This window comes from Hypanus sabinus, chromosome 6, assembly GCF_030144855.1.
Source record: "Hypanus sabinus isolate sHypSab1 chromosome 6, sHypSab1.hap1, whole genome shotgun sequence".
In the NCBI taxonomy this organism is placed as follows: Eukaryota; Metazoa; Chordata; class Chondrichthyes; order Myliobatiformes; family Dasyatidae; genus Hypanus; species Hypanus sabinus.
The window spans coordinates 56,879,251-56,903,201 of record NC_082711.1 but is presented as its reverse complement, the minus strand read 5'-3'; the positions used below and the strand labels follow the sequence as shown (position 1 = coordinate 56,903,201).

General features: G+C 41.1%; 2 protein-coding genes across 3 annotated transcripts in view; one reads left to right on the top strand and one right to left on the bottom strand.

Annotated features, from left to right (window-relative positions):
• Positions 1–18,081, top strand: part of pter (phosphotriesterase related) — a 61,734-nt gene extending 43,653 nt beyond the window's left edge. For both annotated transcript variants that reach the window (XM_059972188.1, XM_059972189.1), the window contains exons 4-5: positions 14,564–14,704; positions 17,185–18,081. In XM_059972188.1, coding sequence (XP_059828171.1) covers positions 14,564–14,704; positions 17,185–17,395 — 352 coding nt within the window. In that variant the 3' untranslated portion in view covers positions 17,396–18,081. The remainder of the gene's footprint in view (positions 1–14,563; positions 14,705–17,184) is intronic.
• Positions 18,082–18,276: 195 nt separating this feature from the next.
• c1ql3a (complement component 1, q subcomponent-like 3a) lies at positions 18,277–21,331 on the bottom strand. The gene is made up of 2 exons (XM_059972190.1): positions 20,329–21,331; positions 18,277–19,733 (listed from the first exon to the last, which is right to left on the bottom strand). Exons 1-2 carry the CDS (start codon positions 20,914–20,916, stop codon positions 19,554–19,556), a joined length of 768 nt encoding a protein of 255 aa, XP_059828173.1. The 5' UTR covers positions 20,917–21,331; the 3' UTR covers positions 18,277–19,553.
• Positions 21,332–23,951: the final 2,620 nt, after the last annotated feature.

Genomic DNA, 23,951 nt, shown 5'->3' with positions numbered 1-23,951 from the left:
AAAAGCACAACACGTTTTTCTTCAGAAGGGAGAAAGACATTTGAGTTTTGAAAAGAAAGGCAGGAAACAGGCAAAATTAACAAGCAGCAAATATGGTCAAGGGTTCATAAGCAGTGTGTAGTGGTTAAAAATAACAATAAATAAATAAAACAAAAATAGCTGGGTGGACTACAAAGGAAAAAAATAGATGTGCTTGATAGCAGAACAGAACAATTTAGCCAGTATTTGAAGGAACTGAAATATAGGATGAAAAATGAATGCCAATATTGCTGAGTGCAATGGGTGGAAAAGCATACAGTTTGCTTAGAAGTTTAACTACTCCAACCAAACCAGCTGCTATGAGTTATGCTGATATCATGAGCATGATGCAGAAACAGTTAGAACCAAAACCATTGTTGATTGCAGAACACATTAAGACACAAACACAGAATCAAAAGAAAGGGGAGACAATTTCATCTTATGTGGCTGAATTAAAGAAATTAGCTGAGCATTGTCAATTCAGAGAGGGGTTTAATGATGCACTAAAGGATCATTTAGTTTGTGGATTCTTACAAGAAAGCATCCGAATACAGCTCCTAACTAAAGCACTAATCACCTTTAAAAGAGCAGTTGAAATCACTCTATCAATGGTTACAGCAGCCAGAGATGCAAGTGGGTTGTACTGGAAAATAAAAATGAGCATGAATGAAATTGCAATGTCTAAACGGAACTCTAACTGTACAAAAAATGTTTTACTGTTGGGCATCAGACAACAGACCAATGCAGGTTCAATGGCAAAGCCTGCAGAAAATGCAACAAAGTAGGACACATGGAAAGAGCATGTGAGGGAGACAAAATAAATGGACTGCACATGGATAGAGAAAAGCACAAAAAATCAAGTTGCAGTTTCAAAAAGAGCATTAATCTGCATGCTGTTGATGAAACATTTGATAATGATGAGAATGACATAGGACTGACTAGCCTTGAGGTTTACAATGTGAAAACTAACAAGAGATATGCAATATATATTATACCAAAAATGCATGGCAAATTAATTAAAATGAATTTGGACATCTGCTCAACTGTTTTAGTCATTACACAAAATTAATTTGAATGACATTTCAAAAGTAATGATCTAAAGCCTGCAGGTGTCCAACAAAGAACCTATACAAAGAAAAGTTAATTACTGTGGGAATGACATTCATTGCAGTGAAATACAACAAACAATAAGCCACATTGGGCTTGTATATGGTATATGAGAGGGCAGCATTGTGGGGCTGTAATTGGCTGAGATAACTACAACTTGATAGGAGATATATTCAGCATTTGCATACCACATCTCCTACAATAGAGGCAACTGAAAGCAAACTAAGAAAATTACTTTCTTTCCTGAATTAGGGTTTTTGCCCAAAACATCAACTGTTTACTCTTTTCCATAGATGCAGCCTGGCCTGCTGAATTCCTCTGGCATTTTGTGTATATTAAGGTAGTGGGTGATGCCAGAACCATGTTCAAGAATGGCATTGAAAATTTTAAATATATCAAGGGTAAAATAGTGTTAAATGAGAATTCCACACCCACGTTTTACAAAACCCATCTGGTACTATCCATGATGAAGTGGCCAGTGAGCTATATCAGATGGAAACTGAAGGAATTCTTTCCAAGGTTGTGTTGAGCCCATGGTCAATACTAGTGATCCCAGTAGACAAGAGGGATGGTTCTGTCCAAATCTGTGGTGACTTTAAATGGCATCATCAACCCAGTACTGAAAGTAGATCAATACTCTCTTCCCAGGATAAAGGAGATCTTTGCAAACCTTTCTAGAGAGAAAAACTTCAGCAAGTGGAATTAGCTGAGGCCTACCTACATATGGAGATTGAAAGATGAGTCCTAAGTGTTTCTTACCATAAACACTCACAAAGGGCTTTATTGCTATAATAGGCGTATTGTTAGAGTAACATCTGCACCTGCACTCTGGCAAAAAGCTGTGGACCAGGCACTGCAAGGCTCCCCAGGCACTCCCTGTTACCTGGATGATATTGTTGTTACCAATGAGAATGACAAAGAACATCTCCAAAATCTCAAGGCAGTGTTAAGATTAGAGGATTATTGGCTCAGAGCACAATGCAACAAGTATGAATTCTTTATATCACTTCTTTGATGCACAAGGATTACATAAGTGTGCTGAGAAAAATCAAGCAGTGGTGGGTGGATGGTCCAAGGCCAAAGGACGTGTCACAGTTGTGGGCCTTTTTAGGATTTGTCAATTACTATAACAGGTTCCAGCCAAACCTGGCTACTGTGCTCCACCCCTTGAACTCATTTCTGCAGATTGGGAAGAAATGATAATAGACAAATTGGTGCGAGGAGGCTTTCAAAAAGGTAAAGGAAATGGTGACATCAAACATGGTACTCACACATTATGATCCACATCACCCAGTGAAGCTTGCCTGTAACAACTCGCCTAATGGTATAATCATGTAACATGCTATAAGTGATGGAACTGAATGCCCCATAGCCTTTACATCTCATTCCCTTACTGCTGCAGAGAAAAAATTACACACAGAATGACAGAGAGGTCTTGAGTCTGCTTTGGGGTGTAAAATGTTTCAACTAGTACCTGTATGGGAGAGAGTTTACTCTCATTACTGATCATCAAGCAAAAGTGACCATTTTCAGTCCACAGCAGCAGCACAAATGTAGACATGGGCTCTGTCCTGTTTACCCTTGGGAAAGGAAATACTTGACGAACTTACAAAAGAGGACACTCTTCTTGACATATTTTCTCAAATGCAAATCAAAACTCTCCACATTACAGCAGAGATGATCCAAGAGGAAATCAGAAAAGACTCGTGCTATCTCAAGTACAGATAGCAACCAAAAATTGTCAGGAATGTGCAGCAGAAATTCCAGCTCCCCCATCTTTAACTAGTGCCACGATGAAATTGCCGCTGACAGGGGTTGCCCTATGTGGTGCTTGGAAGTTGTTGTATCACCCAAGCTGAGAGCTAAAGTGTTGGAGGAGCTATGTGCCAGTCATCAGGTCATAGTCAAAATGAAAGCATTAGCTCGAAGCTTTGTCGGGTGGCCTAGGATAGATCAACAGTTTGAGCAGCTTGCCGTGCACTGTTAAGGATGCCAGCACATCTAGAAGATGCCAAGAGCAGTGCCTCTCCATCCCAGGGAAAAGCCTGCATTGCCCTGGCAGAGGATTCATGTGGATTTTGCCAGATCATTCATGGGCACAAATTTCATAGTAGTAGTAGTAACCTCCACTACAGTCTTGAGCTCCGTTGATGTGTTGAGAAGCCTTTTCTCAAGGACTGCTGTTCCAGAACACATAGTCAGTGACAATGGACCACAGTTTGTTGTGGAACAGTTTTAGTTATTCCAGAAAGTGAATAGAATAAGGCATGTTACATCTGCACCACCCAGCTACAAACGGCTTGGCGGAACGGCTTCTTTAGAGTTTAAGAATGCACAACAATCAATGTCAGCAGAACATATTACACTGACACGGAATGAGGAGTTTACCCATTTCCTCCTTGGCTGTCACAATGCAGCACACTCTGCAACAGCAACTCTCCTGCTAGGCTGTTCCTGGGCCATTTCCTGTGCTTACACTTGCATCTCCTCAAACCTAATCTCAGAAGGAGTGTGTAGCACAACAACAGACACAAATTGAGAGCTCTTCAAACAAGGAGATTCGATGTTTCCCTCCTGGACAAGCAGTCCTAGCAAGGGACTACCAAACTGACTCAAAGTGGGTGCTTGGAAAGACTAAGGACCACTCACCTACACAGGGGAGATTGAGTCACATTGTCATCTGAAGACAAGACATCAATCAATTGAGGAGAGTGTAGTCAGATTTTAGAGAAGAAAGTTGTCCAGAGTTGAAAGAGTCGCTTCATTCAGTCCCTGAGTCAACTCCTACAGCCATGAGGCCCCAGACCTGAGATAGTTTCACAGCCACATCTCACCTGCCAAGCAGAGTGAGCCAACCTTGTCAAGAAATACGTTACAGAAACATAGAAAACCTACAGCACAATACAGGCCCGGCGGCCCACAAAGTTGTGCCGAGCATGCCCCTACCTTAGAAATTACTAGGCTTACCTATAGCCCTCTATTTTACTAAGCTCCATGTACCTATCCAAACATCTCTTAAAAGACCCTATCGTATCCACTTCTACCACCGTTGCTGGCAGCCCATTCCACACACTCACCACTCTCTGAGTAAAAAACTTAAACCTGTGTCCTCTTGTGGCAACCATTTAAGCCATAGGAAAAAAGCCTCTGACTATCCACGCAATCAGTGCCTCTCATCATCGTATACACCTTTATCAGGTCGCCTCTCATCCTCCGTTGCTCCAAGGAGGAAAGGCCGAGTTCACTCAACCTGTTTTCATAAGACATGCTCCCCAATCCAGGCAACATCCTTGTAAATCTCCTCTGCACCCCTTCTATGGTTTCCACATCCTTCGTGTAGTGAGGTGACCTGAACTGAGCACAGTACTCCAAGTGGGGTCTGACCAGGGTCCTATATAGCTGCAACATTACCTCTCAGCTCCTAAATTCAATTCCACAATTCATGAAGGCCAATACACCATATGCCTTCTTAACCACAGAGTCAACCTGCGCAGCTGCTTTGAGCATCCTATGGACTCAGACCCCAAGATCCCTCTGATCCTCCACACTGCCAAGAGCCTTGCCATTAATACTATATTCTGCCATCATATTTGAACCTACCAAAATGAACCATTTCACACTTAACTGGGTTGAACTCCATCTGCCACTTCTTAGCCCAGTTTGCATCCTATCGACCCGCTCTGACAGCCCTGCACACTATCCACAACACCTCAAACCTTTGTGTCATCAGCAAACTTACTAACCCATCCCTCCACTTCCTCATCCAGGTCATTTATAAAAATCATGAAGAGTAGGGGTCCCAGAACAGATCCCAGAGGCATACCACTGGTCACCAACCTCCATGCAGAATATGACCCGTCTACAACCACTCTTTGCCTTCTATGAGCAAGCCAGTTCTGGATCCACAAAGCAATGTCCCCTTAGATCCTATGCCTCCTTTATCCACATTATCCTGTGAGAGAAAGAAATTCTCCACAGCACTTAAATCTTTAGATCTGAATGGGACAATTTATAATTTGCCATGCTGTGGATGTCTGTATAGTAGTTGTATTATATAGTATACTGTGTATATAGTTGAGATGCATTCTATATTGCCTTTATAGCTAATCAGGGAGGACACAGAGTATTTAATATTTAAGTAATATTATAAAAATATTGTTTGATTAAGTATTCTTTGTTTACATAATTCATTATGGGTTATATGTAAGAAGTACGTGAATGGCATGCATCATTACATCACTAGTGCCTCACTAAAAGAAAGGTAAAGAGTAAATATCTATGCAAATCCCACCTCCTATGTTTTGATTTCAATTTGTTTCTGGAGTTAGAAGCCATAACAATTTTTCTGTACTGAAAGTCACATAGGCACAGCCTTGTCAATGAGGCTGGGAGAAACTTGAAAGTGGCATCAATAAATCCTATGGAGAGAGACGCCCAGGGCTGTTGTGGCCAACTGAACTGTTTCATCCCCCCCTGTAGCTCTTGTCCTTTTACTGCCTAACAGAGAAAATCTGATGGATAATTTATTGCACTTTATTTTATTTCAGCTTCTTTAAATAAACCTTTGCAGGTTGTTCCTATGATGGGTGTTAGCACATTCCCCTGTAGACTTTGTGCATTTCCTTACAGTAGTTCATTTAACCTTCCAGTTCCAATGAAGAACTTGTACCTTAAGTTAAACTGTTCTGCATCTGTAGCTGCAGGACCTAGTAGTTATTTTCCTTGTTTTTGCTTTATTTCTTTTTAAAACCAGATGTAGTGTTGTTGTTGATCCTTCGCTTCCCTTGCTACCTTTCATTTTGTTTGACTCTGAGTATAGGAGTATTGTTGTCAAGTGATATAGCTTTTCTTTAATTTCCCAATGCATCCTAACTTAGTTTCTAAATTTTCCTGATGCAAAGAATAAAAAGTAGCTTCATCCTATGATAGTATAAAGAGCAACCATGAGGGGCAAAGGGAATTGAAGTTAGAGATCTCATAACTAATCCCAAACTCCTGCTGACAATGGTAAAAGACCTCACCCTGCTCTTTCGCTGGTTTCTCACTACTTAAGTTGCTTCTCCCAGTGTATTGCACTAGCAGAAATGTCATACCTATTGCTATTCACTTTAAATTGGAAAATCTGTTTTGAAATGGCCTTCAGTGGTAAATCTTGAATTGGTGTGTTGTTTAAAACCATTCTTTTTAAATATTAGACCATAGGATATAAAAGCAGAAGTAGGCAATTTGGCCCATCGAGTCTGCTCCACCATTCAATCATGGTTGATCCAATTCCTCCATTCCTCTGCCTTCTCCCCATACCCTTTGATGCCCTGGCTAATCAAGAACCTGTCTATCTCTGCCTTAAATGCACCCAATGACTTGGCTTCCACAGCCGCCTGTGGCAACAAATTCCACAGATTTACCGCGCTCTGACTAAAGTAATTTCTCTGTATCACTGTTTCAAGTGGATATCCTTCAATCCTGAAGTCATGCCCTCTTGTCTTAGCCTCCCCTACCATGGAAAATAACTTTGCCATATCTAATGTGTTCAGGCTTTTTAACATTTGGAATGTTTCGATGAGATCCCCCCTCATTCTCTTGAACTCCTGGGAATATGACCCTAGAGCTACCAGATGTTCCTCATACAATAACCCTTTCTTTCCTAGAATCATTCTTGTGAATCTTCTCTGAACCCCCTCCAATGTCAATATATCCTTTCTAAACTAAGGAGCCCAAAACTGCACAGAATACTCCAAGTGTGCTCTCGTGAGTGCCTTATAGAAATTCAACATCACATCCCTGCTCATATATTCTATACCTCTAGAAATGAATGCTAACATTGCATTTGCCTTCTTCACCACTGACTCAACCTGGAGGTTAACCTTTAGTGTATCCTGCACAAGGACTCCCAAGTCCCTTTGCATCTCTGCATTTTGAATTCTCTCCCCATCTAAATATTAATCTGCCCGTTTATTTTTTTCCACCAAAGGGCATGACCGTACACTTTCCAACATTAGATTTCATGTGGCACTTCTTTGCCAATTCCTCTAAACTATCTCTCTGCAGTCTCTCTGTTTCCTCAACACTACCTGCTGCTCCACATATCTTTGTATCATCAGCAAATTTAGCCATAAATCCATTAATACTATAGACCAAATCATTGACATTCTATGGTAAAAAACAGCGGTCCCAACACCAACCCCTTTGGATCTCCACTGGTAACCAGCATCCATCCAGTAAGAATCCCATTATTCCCTTTTTCTGTTTTCTGTTGATCAGCCAATTCTCCACCCATGCTAGTAACTTACCTGTTTTTCCATGGGCTCTTACCTTGCTAAGCAGCCTCATGTGCAGCACCTTGTCAGAAGCCTTCTGAAAATCCATTTACACCACATCCACTGCATCTCCTTTGTCCACCCTACTTGTAAATTCCTCAAAAAATTGCAGTTTTTCAAAAAAATATTGAAGGAGACAGGCCCTGTCAGGACTGTACAGCAGCAGATTGTGTGCACTGTGACCCTTTTCCCCTATTGCCAAAGGCAGAGTCATCTATGTGCAAAGAGCCATTTTCTCAACAATTGAGCAGCTATACTGAAAGATGTAACACAAATTAGTGTTGGTCCTTCTGGCCCTTTGAGCAATGTCACCTAGCAACCCCCGATTTACCCCTATGTTTAATTTCAGTCTGAATTGTCTTTTTTAAATGGCTGTTTTGATTTCTGTCTTTGTTTAAGATGAAGATGTCTTGTTGCACCTTAGAATTATAAGAGGACCTCTAGTCTCCCTGATTGTAGCATCTGTGAGAAGTGCACCTGCGTGCAGCTCCTTACAGATCATGTTGGGATCTGGAGCTGGAGATGGAGATGGAACTGGAGCTGGAGCTGGAGCTGGAGCTGGAGCTCATTCGGGAGAATGAAGAGTTGATAGGTAGGAGCAACAGGGAAACAGTCACACCTAAGTTACAGGAGGCAGGTAGCTGGGTGACTGTAGGGAGAAGGCAAGGGAATAGGCAGACAGTGCAGAGTTTCCCTGTAGCCATCCATCTCAATAACATGAATATCCCATTGGACGCTGTTGTGGGATGGGGGAGGGAGGTGGGTGCTGATGAACCTACCAGGGGAAAGCCACGGTGACCTGGTCTTTGGCACTAAGTCTGGACAGAATGGAAGGAAGGAAAAGAGAAGGGTGAGGGAGATAGGGATTCAATAGTTATGGAAACAGACAAGAGGTTCTGTGGACATGAAAGTAACTCCCGGAAGTATGTTGCCTACCAGACTCCAGGGTCAGAGACATCTCAAATCTGGTCTATAGAATTCTTAAGAGGGAGGATGATCAGCCAGAAGTCATGGTACATATTGGTACCAATGACACAGGTAGGAAAGGGAATGAGGTCCTGAAGACTGAATATATGTATCTAGGTAGGAATATGAAAAGCAGGACCTCAAGGGTAATAATCTTTTGATTGCTATCTGTGCCTTGCAACAGTGAGTGTAAGAGTATAATAAATTGACAGATGAATATGTGGCTGAAGAATTGACATTGGCAACTGGATTTCAGTTTTCTGGTTCATTAGGATCACTTCTGGAAAAATATGACCTGTACAAAAGGAATAAATGGCATCTGAATCCAAGGGGGACAATTGTCCTTGTGGATAGGTTTATTAGAGCTTTTGGGCAGGGTCCTAACTAGGTTGGCAGGGAGATGGGATCAGTGTAATAGGTCAACGTATGGAGACATTGGTGTAAAGGTGGTTTCAACTTGTAGAGAGACTGCGAGGAAGGATAGGCAATGGATGGGGCATAAATGCACTCAGTTGAAAAGGTTGAAGTATGTCTAATGCAAGAAATGTCAGGAACACGGGTGATGAACTTTGAGCATGGATCTACAAGCAATGTTGTGGTCATTACAGAGACTTGGCTGTCACAGGGCAGGAATGGCTGGTGAATGTTCCAGGCTTTTAGATGTTTCAAAATGGACGGGGAAGGTGATAAAAGAGGTGGGGGAGTGGTATTGCTAACCAGAGAAAGTATCACAGCTGCAGAAAAGGGGGACATGACACTGAGTCACTGAGGGTGGAAGTCAGAAACAGGAATGGAGTAACCACACTGTTGGGACTATTCTGTAGATTTCCCAATAGTGACAGAGGGGCAGATTTTGGGAAGGTGCAAAAATAATAGGATTGTTGTCACGGGGGATTTCAACTTCACTAATATTGATTGGCATGTCCTTAATGCAAGAGGCTTAGATGGAACAGAATTTGTTATGTGTCCGCAGGAAAGATTTCTGACACAATCTGTGGACAGGCTGACCAGAAGGGAGACCATATTGGATCAAGTATTAGGCAATAAACCTGATCAGGTGACAGATCATTTGGTGGATGAGCATTTCAGAGACAGGTACCAGAACTCCTGACCTTTGCTATAGCCTTGGATAGGGATAGGAGGAGACGATATGGAGAAGTATTGTAGGAGGATGAATTAAGTTGTGAGCAGGCAGGAACTTAGGATCATAAATTGGGAATAGATGTATTTGGAAAATGCAGATGGAAATGTGGAAGTTGTTCCTGGGACACTTGCTTAAAGTTCTGACTTCCATTTTTGCCATTGAGGCAGGGAAAGGATGGCATAGCTGAGAAGAGATATGGATCATCTAGAAAGGGAAAGAAAGAAGCGTTCTTAAGGTTTAGGAATCAAGGATCAAACAAGGCTCCAGAGAGTTACAATGTAGCCAGGATGGAACTTCAGAATGAACTTGGAGCTAAAAGGGGACATGAGAAAGCCTTGGTGAGTAGGATGAAGAAGAACATGCACATATGTGAACAACAGCAGGATGACTAGAGTGAGGGTAGGACTGATCAGGGATGGAAGAGGAAGCATGTGCCTAGAGCTGAAAGAGGTAGTAAAGGTCCTTATTAAATACATTGCTTCAGTATTCACCTGTGAGAGGGATCTTGATGAATGTGAAGAGTGTAAAATAGGCTGATTAGTCAGCATTTATAAAGAAGATGTGTTAGAATTTCTGAAAACATTACGATAGATAACTCCCCAGAGCCAGACAGTATATAATCCAAACTGCTACAGGAAGTGAAAGAGATTGCTGTGCCTTTGGCAATGATCTTTGAATCCTCACTGTCCACAGGAGTAGTACCAGAAGACAGCATATGTTATTCTATTTTTAAAAGAAATGTAAAAGGGATAATCCTGGCTATTATAGACTATTATGCCAATGATGGGCAAACTATTGAATTATTAGAGACTGGATTTACAAGCATTTGGAGAAACATAGTTTGATTAGGGATAGTCAGCATGGATTTGTGAGGAGCAGCTCATGCCTCATGAGCCTGATTGAATTCTTTGAATGTGACAAGTGACAAAGCACATTGATGAAGGTAGAGCTGTGGATGTGGTGTATATGGATTTTACTAAGGCAGTTAATAAGATTCCCCACAGTAGGCTCATACAGAAAGTCAGGAGACGTAGGATCTAGGGAAACTTGGTTGTGTGGATTTAGTAATGGCTTGCCCCTGGAAGGCAGAGGATGATAGCGGATGGACTGGTTTACTGCCTGATGTTCGATGACCAGTGGTGTTCTGCAGTGATCTGGGAACGTTTGTCTTTGTGATTTTTGTAAATGACTTGGATGAGTTGTGGAAGGGTGGGTTAATAAGTTTGCAGATGGCACAGAAGTTAGTGTTGTGGATTGTGTCGAGGTTGTTGTAGGTTATAATGGGACATTGATAGGTTGCAGAGCTAGGCTGAGAAGTGGCAGATGGAGTTCAACACAGAAAAATATGAAGAGCTGAACATTGAGGCAGAGTACAAACTTATTGACAGGATTCTTAACAGTGTGGATGAACAGATAGATCTTAGGTTTCACATTCATAGATCCCTCAAAGTTGTTGAGCTATATGATAGGTGGTAGGAAGCCATATGTTGCATTGGTCTTCACTAGTCAAGGAATTGAATTCAAGAGCTGCAAGGTAACGTTGCAGGTCTGAAAAACTCTGGTTAGACCATATTTGTAGTATTGTGTTCAGTCCTTGTAGGAAGGATGTAAAAGTTTTGGAGATGGTGCAGAGGAGATTTACCAGGCTGCTTCCTGAATTAGAGGGATGCATGTCTGATGAGGAAAGTTTGGGTGAGCTAGGGCTATTCACTTTGGAGTGAAGAAGGTTGAGAGGTTCCTTGATGGAGGGATATAAGAGGATAAGAAGCATACATAGAGTGAAGAGCCAGCGACTTTTTCTCAGGGCAGAATTTGCTAATACAAGAAGGTATAATTTTATGATGATTGGAGTAAAGTACAGGAGGATGTCAGAGGTGTTTTTTTTTTAAACAGAGAGTGGTGAGTGCGTGGAACACCCTGCCAGGGGTCGTGTAGAGGCAAATACATTAGGGATGTTTAAGAAACTGTTAGACAGAGAGATAGATGAATGTGAGAGGGCAGCGTTAGACTGATCTTGAAGAGCGTTAAAAGGTCGGCACAACATCGTGGACTGAAGGGCCTGTACTGTGCTTCTACTATGCGCAGGAAATACAAAAGTAAGAAAGCACATGCCACCAGGCTCAAGAACAGCTACTACCTTCCTGATATAAGACAATTAAATGGCTCTCTAGTGCGATAAGATGGGCTCTTGCCCTCTTAATTTATCTCATGATCGTACAGCCTATGGTGTACCTACTTTACATTTTTCGTTAGCGTTTATACTTTACTCTGCATTGTTATTGTTTTGCCTCAATGAGTGATGTGATAACTTGACCTGTATGAACAATATGCAAGACAAGCGTCGCACTGTAAGTCGGTAAATGTGGTAATAAGAAACCAATGCCAATTATCAGTTTCAGGAAGGATTTTTTCCAAGCCATGAAATCTACAAATACTGTAAATTGGAAAGAAAAGGGAGAATATCACAAATCGGAGGCAGGTCAGCTAACCTCATCTTCTTTCCCAAATGGTTTCTGGCCTGTTGAGTGTTTCCATCGTTTCCTGCTTATAATGTTGGTAATTTATATGTAATTCCAAATGATTTCACCTGTCCAACAAAATTGATATAATCCGCGAATTTCATAAGAAGACATTCCAATTTTGCGTCGATGTCCTTGAAACAAGCTCAAAAACTATTTCCCACCGCATTCAGTCGCAGCTCCTGCAGGTGAGTAGTCGGCCAGAATTCTGCTGGCTTCTGAATGAAATTCAACTTTGTGTCGGGGTCTGCGAACACATCGGGAATGATTCCTCCCGGAAAGGCTCTGTGCAACTCTCAAGAGGTCTGGGAGCAGTATGGATGAAAGTGAAGAGGCAGGGGAAGGAGGTATGGAGGGTTGTGTGGAGTCAAGTTAGAGAGTTTTTGGTAACATCTAAATTTCGCCTCTTAATAGGTCAGAACTGTCAAAAGCAGTTTCTCAAAAACAATCCGGATCTAAAATAACTTTAAATCACTAAAACTCCAAAATTTAAATATCAGAACTATAACATACTGCAACGTTTTAATATCCAATTAAAAAGTGAGCCCCCCCCCCCCCGAAAGAAACAAGGAGACACTGTTCGCGGGATGTTATGTTGTAGCTGCTAACCCTGTTCTCAAGGGGTAGCTGAAACTTCAGGCACCCACTCTTAACTCCGTGAGTAGTAGTATCCGAGTCCAAGCTAAGAAGCAGCTATGAACAGCTGATTGCGGTTGCTGAGATGTTGAAGCAGTTGGATGGGTTACACAGGGAAGTGCCGTCGTTTCGCCGACTGTTTCCATGCGGGAAAAAGTCCTGCGTTATTATGTGTTACTCATCGTGCTTATGCCAGCATTTACCGAGTTAAGCATGAGCTAGAGAAAATGTGAATTGCAATAAGAATTGAGGATGAATTTCGATGCAATTTAATGCAAAATACTATATATTTCATAGAAGCATCGAGCTTATACAGTGCTGAAACGGCAGGAATTGGTGCGCACATAAATGCAGAAACGCAATTGAAGTAGAAATCAAGTCAGAAGTCATGATTTCACCGGAGAATGGATTGGCTGGCGTGCACCCTTTCTTCAGTTCCGATCACTGAAATGCTCTTCATTGAAGATGCAATCCAGAGAAGGCTCGTTAAGTTCCTGGTGTCATGGTCAAGCAGGAGAGTCACCAACTATTTTCATCCTGAATAGGAGGCAACGCGATGGTTGCACACATGCTGATATACACAATGGAAAATGCTAGTCCAGAAGCAATAAAATACGTTTGAAAACAGACCCAAAGAAGTTTGGTCCAAAGAGGTAAATTATCGCTAAATGGGCGATATTTTAAGGTAGAAGGCGACCGGGGCTTAGAATGGAAGACCAAAAAAAAACAACGAGGGCATTGGTAAGCAATATACGGAGTGATATTGCGGCACTGGTTCATCAATACCTTCCGCAACCTCAATTATCATCCGATCTACCTGCAGTTTACGGGATAATCAATAGACTACACATCCTCAGCTGTCTAAACGGCCTGTTAATAATACCTTGTTGGGTAAATACAGATTTTAGACAGGAAACGGCCAGCTCTAATAGTGCCAAATATTTTATATTGTAAGGAGCCGTATGATTGAGCTCGTTGGTCATTTCAGTTCCCTTGTTAAGTTTGCACGTTGACTGAAGTCCGAAAGCAGTACATGCCGCTGTTAAATCTGCGCCTCGTAGGTCTGGTTGTAAGGCTATTGCGATTTAATTATAATTACTCTAAAGAAAACCCGGCCATATCATACTGAGTGTTACTTGAAATAAATGGCACATTTTATTTTTTTTTAAACGTCTTAATTGGGTTGTGGGAAAAATTAAAATTGCTGACTCGCGCAGTGATTTTTTTTTAAGTGTTTCTCATTCTTCTGAACAGGAGTTCAGGGGAATTTTACCCGTTCTTACATCATCACATCAGAACGTTAGCCGCTGAAAATTAATCTATTTATGATAAACGGTGGCCTATCGACTTATAAATCGTCGTACGCGAATTCTGACACTGGGCTTTCAGTTGCGCTTTCAAAAACAATGGGAAATCCTTTTTAAGGTGTTGCAGTCAAGCACGTTAAACATTCAAGATCTTTAATGCTTTTGTTAAAAGTTCCAAGAGTATTTAACCGTGTAACCAATAATCTTTCCATGTATATAGGGTTTAAACGAGGAGAAATGGCTTTGATTTGTGGGCTTCGTCCGGGACAGCAATATTGACCTGAGTGAAACTTTGTCCAAAGTTTGAAGTGGGTTATTCTGTATTCATTATTGAGAGGAAAGATTGGATACCGCTTGACCTTTTGGACTGGTGATAGCTTAATCCTTTCGGAGCTCCGTTTGTGTTGAAATATGAATTATGAATTATGCGCTTGAATAAGATTGGCGTGTAAATGTGAACAATGAGCAGAAAGGTCAGCGACATGTGACTGGTGTATCACTGTGGGAGCTAGATGCAACATTTCATTTGTGATGTCTTTCCTTCAATAGGACCATACTTGACCCGGATAAACTACTAGAGTTCGCGAGACTGGGAAGTTACTTGGAATATGATTTATTCGGCACTGAATTCTTGAACTATGCGTTTAATCCCGCGGTGGATATGCCCTGTGATAATGAAAGGATCCATCGGTAGGTACAATAGATACCGTATGAGCACTGCCTGGATATGCCTGTGATTGTCTTATGAAAGATCAGGTTTTTTTTAGTGAGTACGAACATATATATACACTTTTGGAACTCGTCTATTTGCTATTTTTAATGTTTCAAAGATGTCTTTTCGACTTTTATTAGGCTTCCAAATGAGGCAGTTTAGGTGTTCCCCTTGCAAATATTTCAAGTGTTCCTGCATTATCAAATGCCATTTCAGAGCACATTTTATTCAGCGAGATAGATTACAATCATTGTGTTTTTGGAGCACCGTTCTTCATCTGCCTACTGATTCTGCGCTGTGTTTTGTTAACGATGAAAAGCAGAGTACTGTAACCACGTTAGGAGTCAGTTAGCATTGCGTATACGGGCTGTTTACAGTAAAGGATGGTAGGTTAGTGGTTCTCGCTCATTTGTTCAGCCTGCTGCATTCAGTTCGATACACGCCAGACAAGAGCATGTAAAATAAGATAAAAACGGGTCAGGTTACCAGACAAATCCACTGCTCATTTACAGTTAAAGACTAATATCTGAACCAAAAGAGGATTGTGTGCTTGTACATCCTTTAGAAATGTTATGCCTTCTTCATGGAACAAATGTGATACTGTGAACTGAATTAAAATATCCTTAATCCTAAATTTAATCATTGACAGTGGCACACACAATATGCTAGAGTAGCTCTGGAAATGAATAAACATTTGACGTTTTGGGCCAAGACCCTTCTTCATTTCCAGCAACTGCAGAATCTCGTCTGTTTATCATTGACAGGAGTCATTTGTTCTTTTTGATACATTACTAGATGATTGAAAATACTCTGTAAAATATATGTATTGAGCATATTAAACGAGCTTCTAAAACATATAATGCATGATTAAATTAACAGTTTCATTCTTTTAGAGCAGTTTATATTCCTAGATCTTATTGTGCTACTGGTGGTTATTTTAATTTAGCATTACAGCAAGTATTTTTGTAATGGGATGAAGGATCTAGTACTATCATGTTTGTGATTTTGTTGCAAAGAACTAGGGGGCGAAGTAAAGATATTTTAGAGACCTAAAAATACTTGAGGTGTAAGAATCAGTGGGACGCTCGTCCTGTCTCTGCTCATTTGCTGGCAACATTCTGACTTCAGCATTCCCATGGACACTTTTTGCACTCATTGTCTTGTCCAGTATCTGTTAGACTTTCCAAGTTGCCCAGGCATTGGTTGTTTTGGCCGTTTCAAAGAGCAATTAACTACAGTATTATCCATCTGAAGTTCACTATGTTCCAAGTTAGGCGAAGTTTTCTTTCTTGGAGAATATTATTGAATTTGATGGATTTCTTGATAATCTAGTCATCATTGTTGGCATTAATTATTTATTCATTTCAAATATGTTTAATATTTGGATCTTAAGACTCCCAGATGCTATGGTGTGATGTAAACTCATGCCTCCAAATCAGTAATTGACACTAATAGTTCAGTAATTATTGCATACCAATTAATAGTCATCGACAATGTGTATTTATGCAACCATATTGGGATTTCAACATAAATTACAGAAGGATCATTGAGCATAATTTGACACTGGGGTATTTACAGTGTAAGTGGCCAAAACTTGATTAATGAAGTAGATTTTAAGTAGTGGCTTAATTATGAAGTTAAACCTCTGTCTGATCATCCATCTTGCATTCTAACAGGCTGAAGAGAAGACTCAGCTTTATGATCAGGGGATCTAGTTTGGAGATGAGCTGAGGAAGATTTTTTTAAATCATTAGATAGTAATGTAGGTGACCAAAACGTGATTAATGACATGAGTTACATTGAATATCCTAACTATGGGTAAGACGTTTGTCTTTCCTTTCATCTTAATAGGTATCAAAAATGATTAGGTCTTTTCATAAGAGGAGATAGGGTTCAGAGGAGACGGGGGGGGGGGGGGGGGGGGAGAGACTATTTTTTGGTAATTACCAGAGGGTATTTGGAATACTCAGGATCAAGTGCTGGTACATGGTATTAGTGTCGGTGGATAATTGATAGTTGACATGGAAGTGATTGACGGACAGGCTCTGTGCTCTGAGTTCATCCAAAGTTTTGTTGTTCATATAGTAGCAGGCACTAAGCATAGTTCACCCATCATTTTGCCAATCTGCACTATCTCCAAACTGAACACATAATTGTAAATTCTCTTATTTTTAAAATCATCTTCAGCTGCACTCCTACATAATCTTTGGAATCTCTCCAGCCAATAATACAACTGTACCCTTTCAGTTCTAGCCTAGTTCACATTCATACTCTTAATTCCTCTTAATAGCTCGTGGCTCGGTATCAAATTTAGTTTGATAATGATCACGTGAACTAAGTAAGAAAGTTGCATAACAAAACTTCAGTCACGAGGTTCCTGCAATGTATGTATTTTACTAGTAAGAAAGAGCTCTGAAAATGGTTAAAATAGTCAAATGCCGAACGTTTGTCTTTTCAGAATCTGTTTTCTGGTTGAAGAGGGTTATGCAGATAAACTGTTGATATCCCACGATATTCACACTAAGAACCGTTTGACCAAGTATGGAGGACATGGCTATTCGCACATTCTGACCAACATCGTTCCGAAAATGAATCAGAGAGGTCTGTCGCAATGTGTCATAGACAAGATTTTAGTAGAAAATCCAAAACGGTGGTTAACGTTCAAATAATTAGACATCAGACTCGCCCAAAATAATCTACAAGATCTGAAGAACTAAGTTTCCAAGTAAACCGATTTATAGTTGATTTCAGCGCAATGCTTTAGTTATAAATCCTTAATTCCTAGTACATTTAAAAGATGGTGTATTCTTTAATGGATGACGGATGAAAAATGAACTGACGATTATTTGAAGGGCGCTTGTTTTGCTGTGATGTCTTACTGTTTACTTGTGCGACAATAAAGAAACGTTTAACAAACCTAATGAGGCAGATCGTATAATTTGGCGCAGCGTTTACTGTAATAGGATGGGATTTATAGCAATTAAATTCCACTTGGGGCTATTCTCAATCCAACAATAATTTCTTGATTTGTTGTTTGCCTCCGTTGACACGTGATCGCAGTACAGTTGTTAGACAAACGTCAATCATGTGTAAATTGGAGTAAATATAGTGGAATATTTCTGAAAAGTCGTCCATTACTTTACATTAAAACTAGTGACTACACTTAAAGCATGTTTACTCATTGCACAGCGCGCCTCATGGATGTGCTAAAGACCCTCTTCCTTCCATGAATTATTATTTGCATTTGATTCTAATCGGTAACTCTTATAGATATTAACAACATACAGTATTCACAAAGCAGCTACTAACTGAATACCAAGAAAGATGAATAATTCGTCAAAAGATGAATGAAGGTTTAAATCAGAGCCTATTTGTTTTCAAAAACGTTATTTTAAAACATCTTGAAAAAATATTTACTTGAAGAAAATGTTTTCTACAAAGTTTTAACCCTAAATTTAAGGCACTATTTTAATGTACAGATCATAACTTGAATGATATTTCTGCATTGAAACAACACATTGTTTACGTTAAATTTAACATAGAGTAGACGAGACATTTGAAGGTATTGCATCTTTTAATTGACAGCAATATTTTATAACATTAGTCTGGGTCCAAAGCAATAACGGAGGAATTGGAATGAGATGAATAAAAATTAACGTGTAAATAGAGAAAAGAAATGTCTGCCTTATACCAGAGGTCAAAATGAGTCTAATTCCTAGATTAAACCAAAACAATTAAAACTGTGGAAGAAATTAAATGCCAAACGCCTTATGTTAACCAAATTTAGTATTGAGGGTAAATGTTGGAGGCACGTTTTAACTGTATCCTAACTTCACACGATTGTTTTTCGGCTGTAATCCCATCGCAAGCGGCTGTCGGTTTTACGTGCAGTGGAATTATTCATCAGGGAAGTGGGACGTACCTGCTGAAATCTAAGGGTATCACTTGCAAGCTTGGATGGCCAAATCTGTACAATTTAGTCAAGTGGTCTAATGATGTATGAAAAATTAACTGCTATCAAAGTGTTGACGAGATTTATTGTTATAAAATCAATGTCCTGATGATATTTATGTGTGACGTGAAAACATTGAATACCTTAATCTTATATGATTAAAAGATTTATTTTAAAAATCTATTGCATCTTATTGCATATACATATATATCGAATTTGAAATTCATGCCACAGCAATCAGAAAGCTGCACATTATCTATTGCGCACACATTATCCTTTATATTAAAGTGTAATTGTTAAATGAAAGATCAACTCCGATAGATGGCAAACACTGACCTTATTAAAGACAGCAGCATACTCATTTAACATTGCAATTATAATCGTTGTCAGAAAATCGTTGCTCACCACGGCGAGTAATGTGGAATTCCAAGCAGAGAAATGGTTAGTCGCTACAACCAAAGAGATGCTGAATGGATAAAGCTGTAAATTCAATACATCAAAGCATCAGAGGATGAGAACACCTGCTTCCCCCCACATGATCTTGAGGCTTTATAGAGAAATTGACCCCTCTGCTCAGAACTGGGCTGACTTCCTCTCACAAATACAATGCTAACATTGAGAAATTGCTTTGGGCAGAAAAGTCAGAATAACCCAAAACTGAGCTTATTTATATGGACATCGTCTTTTGTGCAAGTATGTTTCAAATAGCTTTTCTTTCAACAAATAAAAATGGCTGACTGTATCCAGAAGTACCGTGCACATTTGGAGACCGTCCATTTGGTGTTTGCAGTGATCTTTCTTGGCGTGGGGATCTCGCCCTCAGACATCCCCGCAGGAAGTGATTCGATTTGCTTCTTTATCCGTTCCTTCATTCCTCAATCGGCGTAGACTATAAATCCAGAGAAGGTGCTGTACTTATTGTTGTTACCGCCGTGGGCCTTGCCACCATCCAGTTTAATATAAACTTCATCCCCCGCATCCAAGTGCAGCACGACGCTGTTACTGGCATAGTCGTAGTTCTGGTCGGCGTCCTGGGCGATGGCGCTGGCTCGAACCTACAGAAGGTTGAGGAAAGTTACGGAAAGTGCAAGACTAATTTGAACACTAAATTCCATCAGCAGCAATGGACAATGAGCTATTCGCATCAGTTTTCAATATTCATATCGTCATATATTTTGTCATATCTGTCTTGCTTAGCCTGTCCTACTTGAGTTTATATCTATTCATTTCATTACAGCTATCATTGTTTCGAGCTATTATTCGGGTCCAAGCTTCGTAGTTCTCATGTTAATCCTAAATTTCAACAATCCCTATTCCGCCCCCACCCCCGGTCGGTCTCTCTCTCTCTTTCTCTCTCTCTCTCTCTCTTTCTCTCTTTCTCTCTCTCTCTCTCTCTCTCACTCACACACACACACACACACACACACACCATGATTACACTCCTTTGTTTTTTAAACCCTTTACTCGAAGCCTAAGACAAAAGATGCGGAGCTTAAACATAACGCGGGGATCACTAGCTAACTACTTAAACAAACCCCGGAAAACTCTCCTTTGCCCAGTATGCCAACACTCCTCCCATTGAGTAAAAAGGCACAAATGCAATGCTAACTTTCCCCTCAGCTGCTGAAACTTGTTCGAAGGATCGCTCACCTGGCCATTTTTACACAGATCTGCCCACATGCTGGTGCCGTCGCCACCTCTCATCAAAACGTGGTAAGTGAAGAAGTAAATCCCCGGGATGGAACAGGTAAACTTGCCGGTGGTCGGGTCATAGTGGTTCCCGAGATTAGTGACCACATCGTCGAACTTGAGCATCTCATAACCCTCGTGTGGTCGCTTGAGGCCGGCGTAAAAAGCGATCTTCGGCACTGTGCTGTAGGTCGCAGCGCTGATGGCTCCGGCGTTTGGCCCCGGAGGTCCCGGTAAGCCGGGGAGTCCCGGTCTGCCTGGCTCGCCCTTTCCTCCCGGTGGCCCGATAGAGCCCGGCGGTCCTGGTTCGCCGGGCGGACCCCTGGGCCCGGCCTTCCCCGATCTCCCCGGCTCCCCTTTGGGTCCTTGGATGAAAGTGGGTAAGGGCATCACGCTGTGATCCCGCACCGTCTCTGCCGCCGCCGCCGTGGTGGCTTTCGTGTCATAGGGGTCGCAGACCATCCTGCAGGTGCCCAGCATCTCGTAGTGGGCGGACGTTCCGGCCGAGTTCACCAGCACCGGGATCAAGATCACCAGCAGAAGGACCATGACGACTCCCACCGCCGCAGCGATCAGTCTCTTCTTGCGGACGACCCGCGTGAGAGGGGGACGATCGTCCTGCCTGCCTTTGGAAGAAATCGTGATGGTTGTGTGAGGACCACGACCAGGGAGAAAATAAGGGATACTTGCCCGAACAGTTTCAGCCTCGGCTCGACTTGACCCTGACTTGGCCAGTTCTTGGCAGTCTGGATGTGCTCGAGCTCGCTCTGGGGCTGTTGAGTGAGACGGCTATTGGACGATGCCTGGAATTTAAGTACGGGCAGGGACGGCAAGAATCTTCTTCTCACGCCTCCAGCCAGATGCCACCTGTCCCGATCCTGTATTCACGTGTGAGCAGAGGAGCAAATCATCTCAAAGCACACAGAGATACACACACGCACGCACACACACACACACACACACACACACACACACAAACACTCCTCACTCCTCATCGAATTAGTTGCGATTGACTCCTCGTTCAGATATGCCGCTCCAACTCAGCAGCAAAACAAACGCAAGATGAGCGGACGGTCTGGACAACCTGTTGGCCCAGGCGGATTCCCGTTATTTATTAAGACCCACGAAAAGTTGTTTCCAGCAGCTTCGATATTCAGAATGATTGTGAGGGAGGGGGGAGCCACAGAAATGAGCTCCCAAACTGTTACATTGAGAAATTTCCTCTCGATCTGCATGGAAGGAAGGCAAACCGCAGGCTCTCGCTGGGGAAGGAGTAATTTGAAAGTCTAATGTCAAGAGAAGCAGCCCTGCCATTCGTGGCGGAGTCTGTTTTAAAATAAAATGCCTGCCAAATCAGTGATGAATCCGTGTTACCGTAGTGTAGAGGATGCTAGGTTCAGAAATATTTAACACTCTCCAAGCTACTTCACCTGCGCTACCTTTACACTTTTATGTGCTCGGTTAAGGTCATGTACCTTGGCAATGGAAAACAAAAAGGAATCGATCGTTCATCCTTAAGAATAAATGTCAGATCCTCTGTTTACTAGCGCCGGGGTGAGCTGTAAAGCTGCTCAGACCGGCAGGCTGAACAGAAGAATCGTACAGCTCGCCAGAGCGAAGCCCGTCGAAACTGATAATGCTAGACAGATTTTTAGAGACACCAATGCGTCCTTGTACTGTAGATGTACCATTTATAACATATTTAAGTGTAAGAGCTTACAACTACTTGCTGATCATTTCGTGCAAAACACAATCAGAAAATGCCTCGTTTAAGTTAAGCTCTACAAGACTCACAGTTTTGTTGAAATGGAGATAATTGGGTGTAACGAGCAGATTCTGATAAATCTCCTGAAAACTAAACAAAACCGGGAAATGGCAATGCAATCTTAAAGATGTTGAAGCATGTAGTGCAATATTTGTCAGAAATGGCACATTAACGTTACCGTTGTGCTCCATCAGTGGATGATTACTGTTTGCAGATTAGAATGTAGTTTGAGTTTCAAGCTTCACCGATGTCACTGTGAACCAAGATGACAATTAAGCCACAGCATATAACAAAGTTCAAAGTAAAATCTATTATCAAAGTACATACAGGTCACCAAACAATTTAGTGAAGAACACCTCATTGAAGAATTCCCGGACCTAAATGACTACTTTTCTTGAAACTGACAACCTAATTTTGATTTTAGTCAACTAACATTCCGTATATTACACTAATTGATCACTCTATTAGGTACCTCCTTCTCCTAATAAAGTGGCCATTGAGTGTATGTTCATAGCCTTCTGCTGCTATACACATCTACTTCAAGGTTCGATATGTTAGGCAATCAGATATGTTCTTCCACACAGCAGTATTGAAACGTACAGTCATTTGAGTTACTGTCACCTTCCTGTCAATTTGAACCAGTCTGGCCATTCTCCTCTGACCTCCCATTAACAAGGCTCACAGAAATGCCATTCACTGGCTATGTTTCTTTTTGTTTCGTGCACCTTTCTCAGTAGACTGTTGCATGTGAGAATCCCAGGAGATCAGCAGTTTCCGAGATACTCAAACCACTAACAGTCTATGTCACTTAGATAATATTTCTGAACAAATAAACATCTTGCCCATACCTGCATGCATTGACTTTCTGTCATCTGATTGGCTGATTACACATTTGCATTAACGAGCAGGTATACAGGTGTACCTAATAAAGATATCACTGAGTACACACTTGCAGCATAGACACTAGTTAACGGCCAGAACCCAAAACCTTGAAGGATCCCTTCTCCTTCTCTTGTCCAACATACTAAGGGAAGTTGTAACTCTACAGTCAGCTAATTCAGCTGGAAACCTTCTGCGCAAACATTTGTAAAAACAAAGCTCCTCAAGGCTTTTCACATATTGACATAATGTGCTTGGTAGCAATTTTGAATGACAACTCTTTTATTCTTTTCCTCAATGTTGCATATTTTGGCATGAAAATCAAAAGTCCCAATAAAATTATCCTCTAAAAATTTCAAACTCTAGAAATAATTAGCCTATTCTTCAAACTGAGATAGGTCAGCTTACATATAGTTCAAGAGATATGAACATCAGAGGAAAAGTAGGTGTATATTGTATTTCCCCAATTTCCCTGAACTGATTGCACAGTTAAGAGTGTCTCCAGAATCATAAATAAGCCAGAGAGTCTGAAGATGGCAGATAAATGTGAGGTGCTACATTTTGGTAGGACTAATCAAAATAGGACATACATGGTAAATGGTAGGGCATTGAGGAATGCGGTAGAACAGAATGATAATAGTGCATAGTTCCCTGAAGGTGGAATCACATGTGGATAGGGTGGTGAAGAAAGCTTTCGTATGCTGACCTTTATAAATCAGAGCATTGAGTACAGGAGTTGGGATGTAATGTTAAAATTGTACAAGGCATTGGTGAGACCAAATTTGGAATATTGTGTATAGTTCTGTTCACCAAATTATAGGAAAGATGTCAACAAAAACTCTCTCAAAAGAGAGTACAGAGGAGATTTACTAGAATGTTACCTAGGTTTCAATACCTAAGTTACAGAGAAAGGTTGAACAAGTTAGGTCTTTATTCTTTG

What these genes read in the sequence shown, in the direction of transcription:
- c1ql3a (XM_059972190.1), bottom strand. Translation starts at nt 20,916, where the DNA reads ATGGTCCTTCTGCTGGTGATCTTGATCCCGGTGCTGGTGAACTCGGCC. An exon ending in ATCTGTGTAAAAATGGCCAG is followed by an intron (nt 19,734 to 20,328) that starts GTGAGCGATCCT and finishes AACCTTCTGTAG; the next exon opens with GTTCGAGCCAGCGCCATCGC.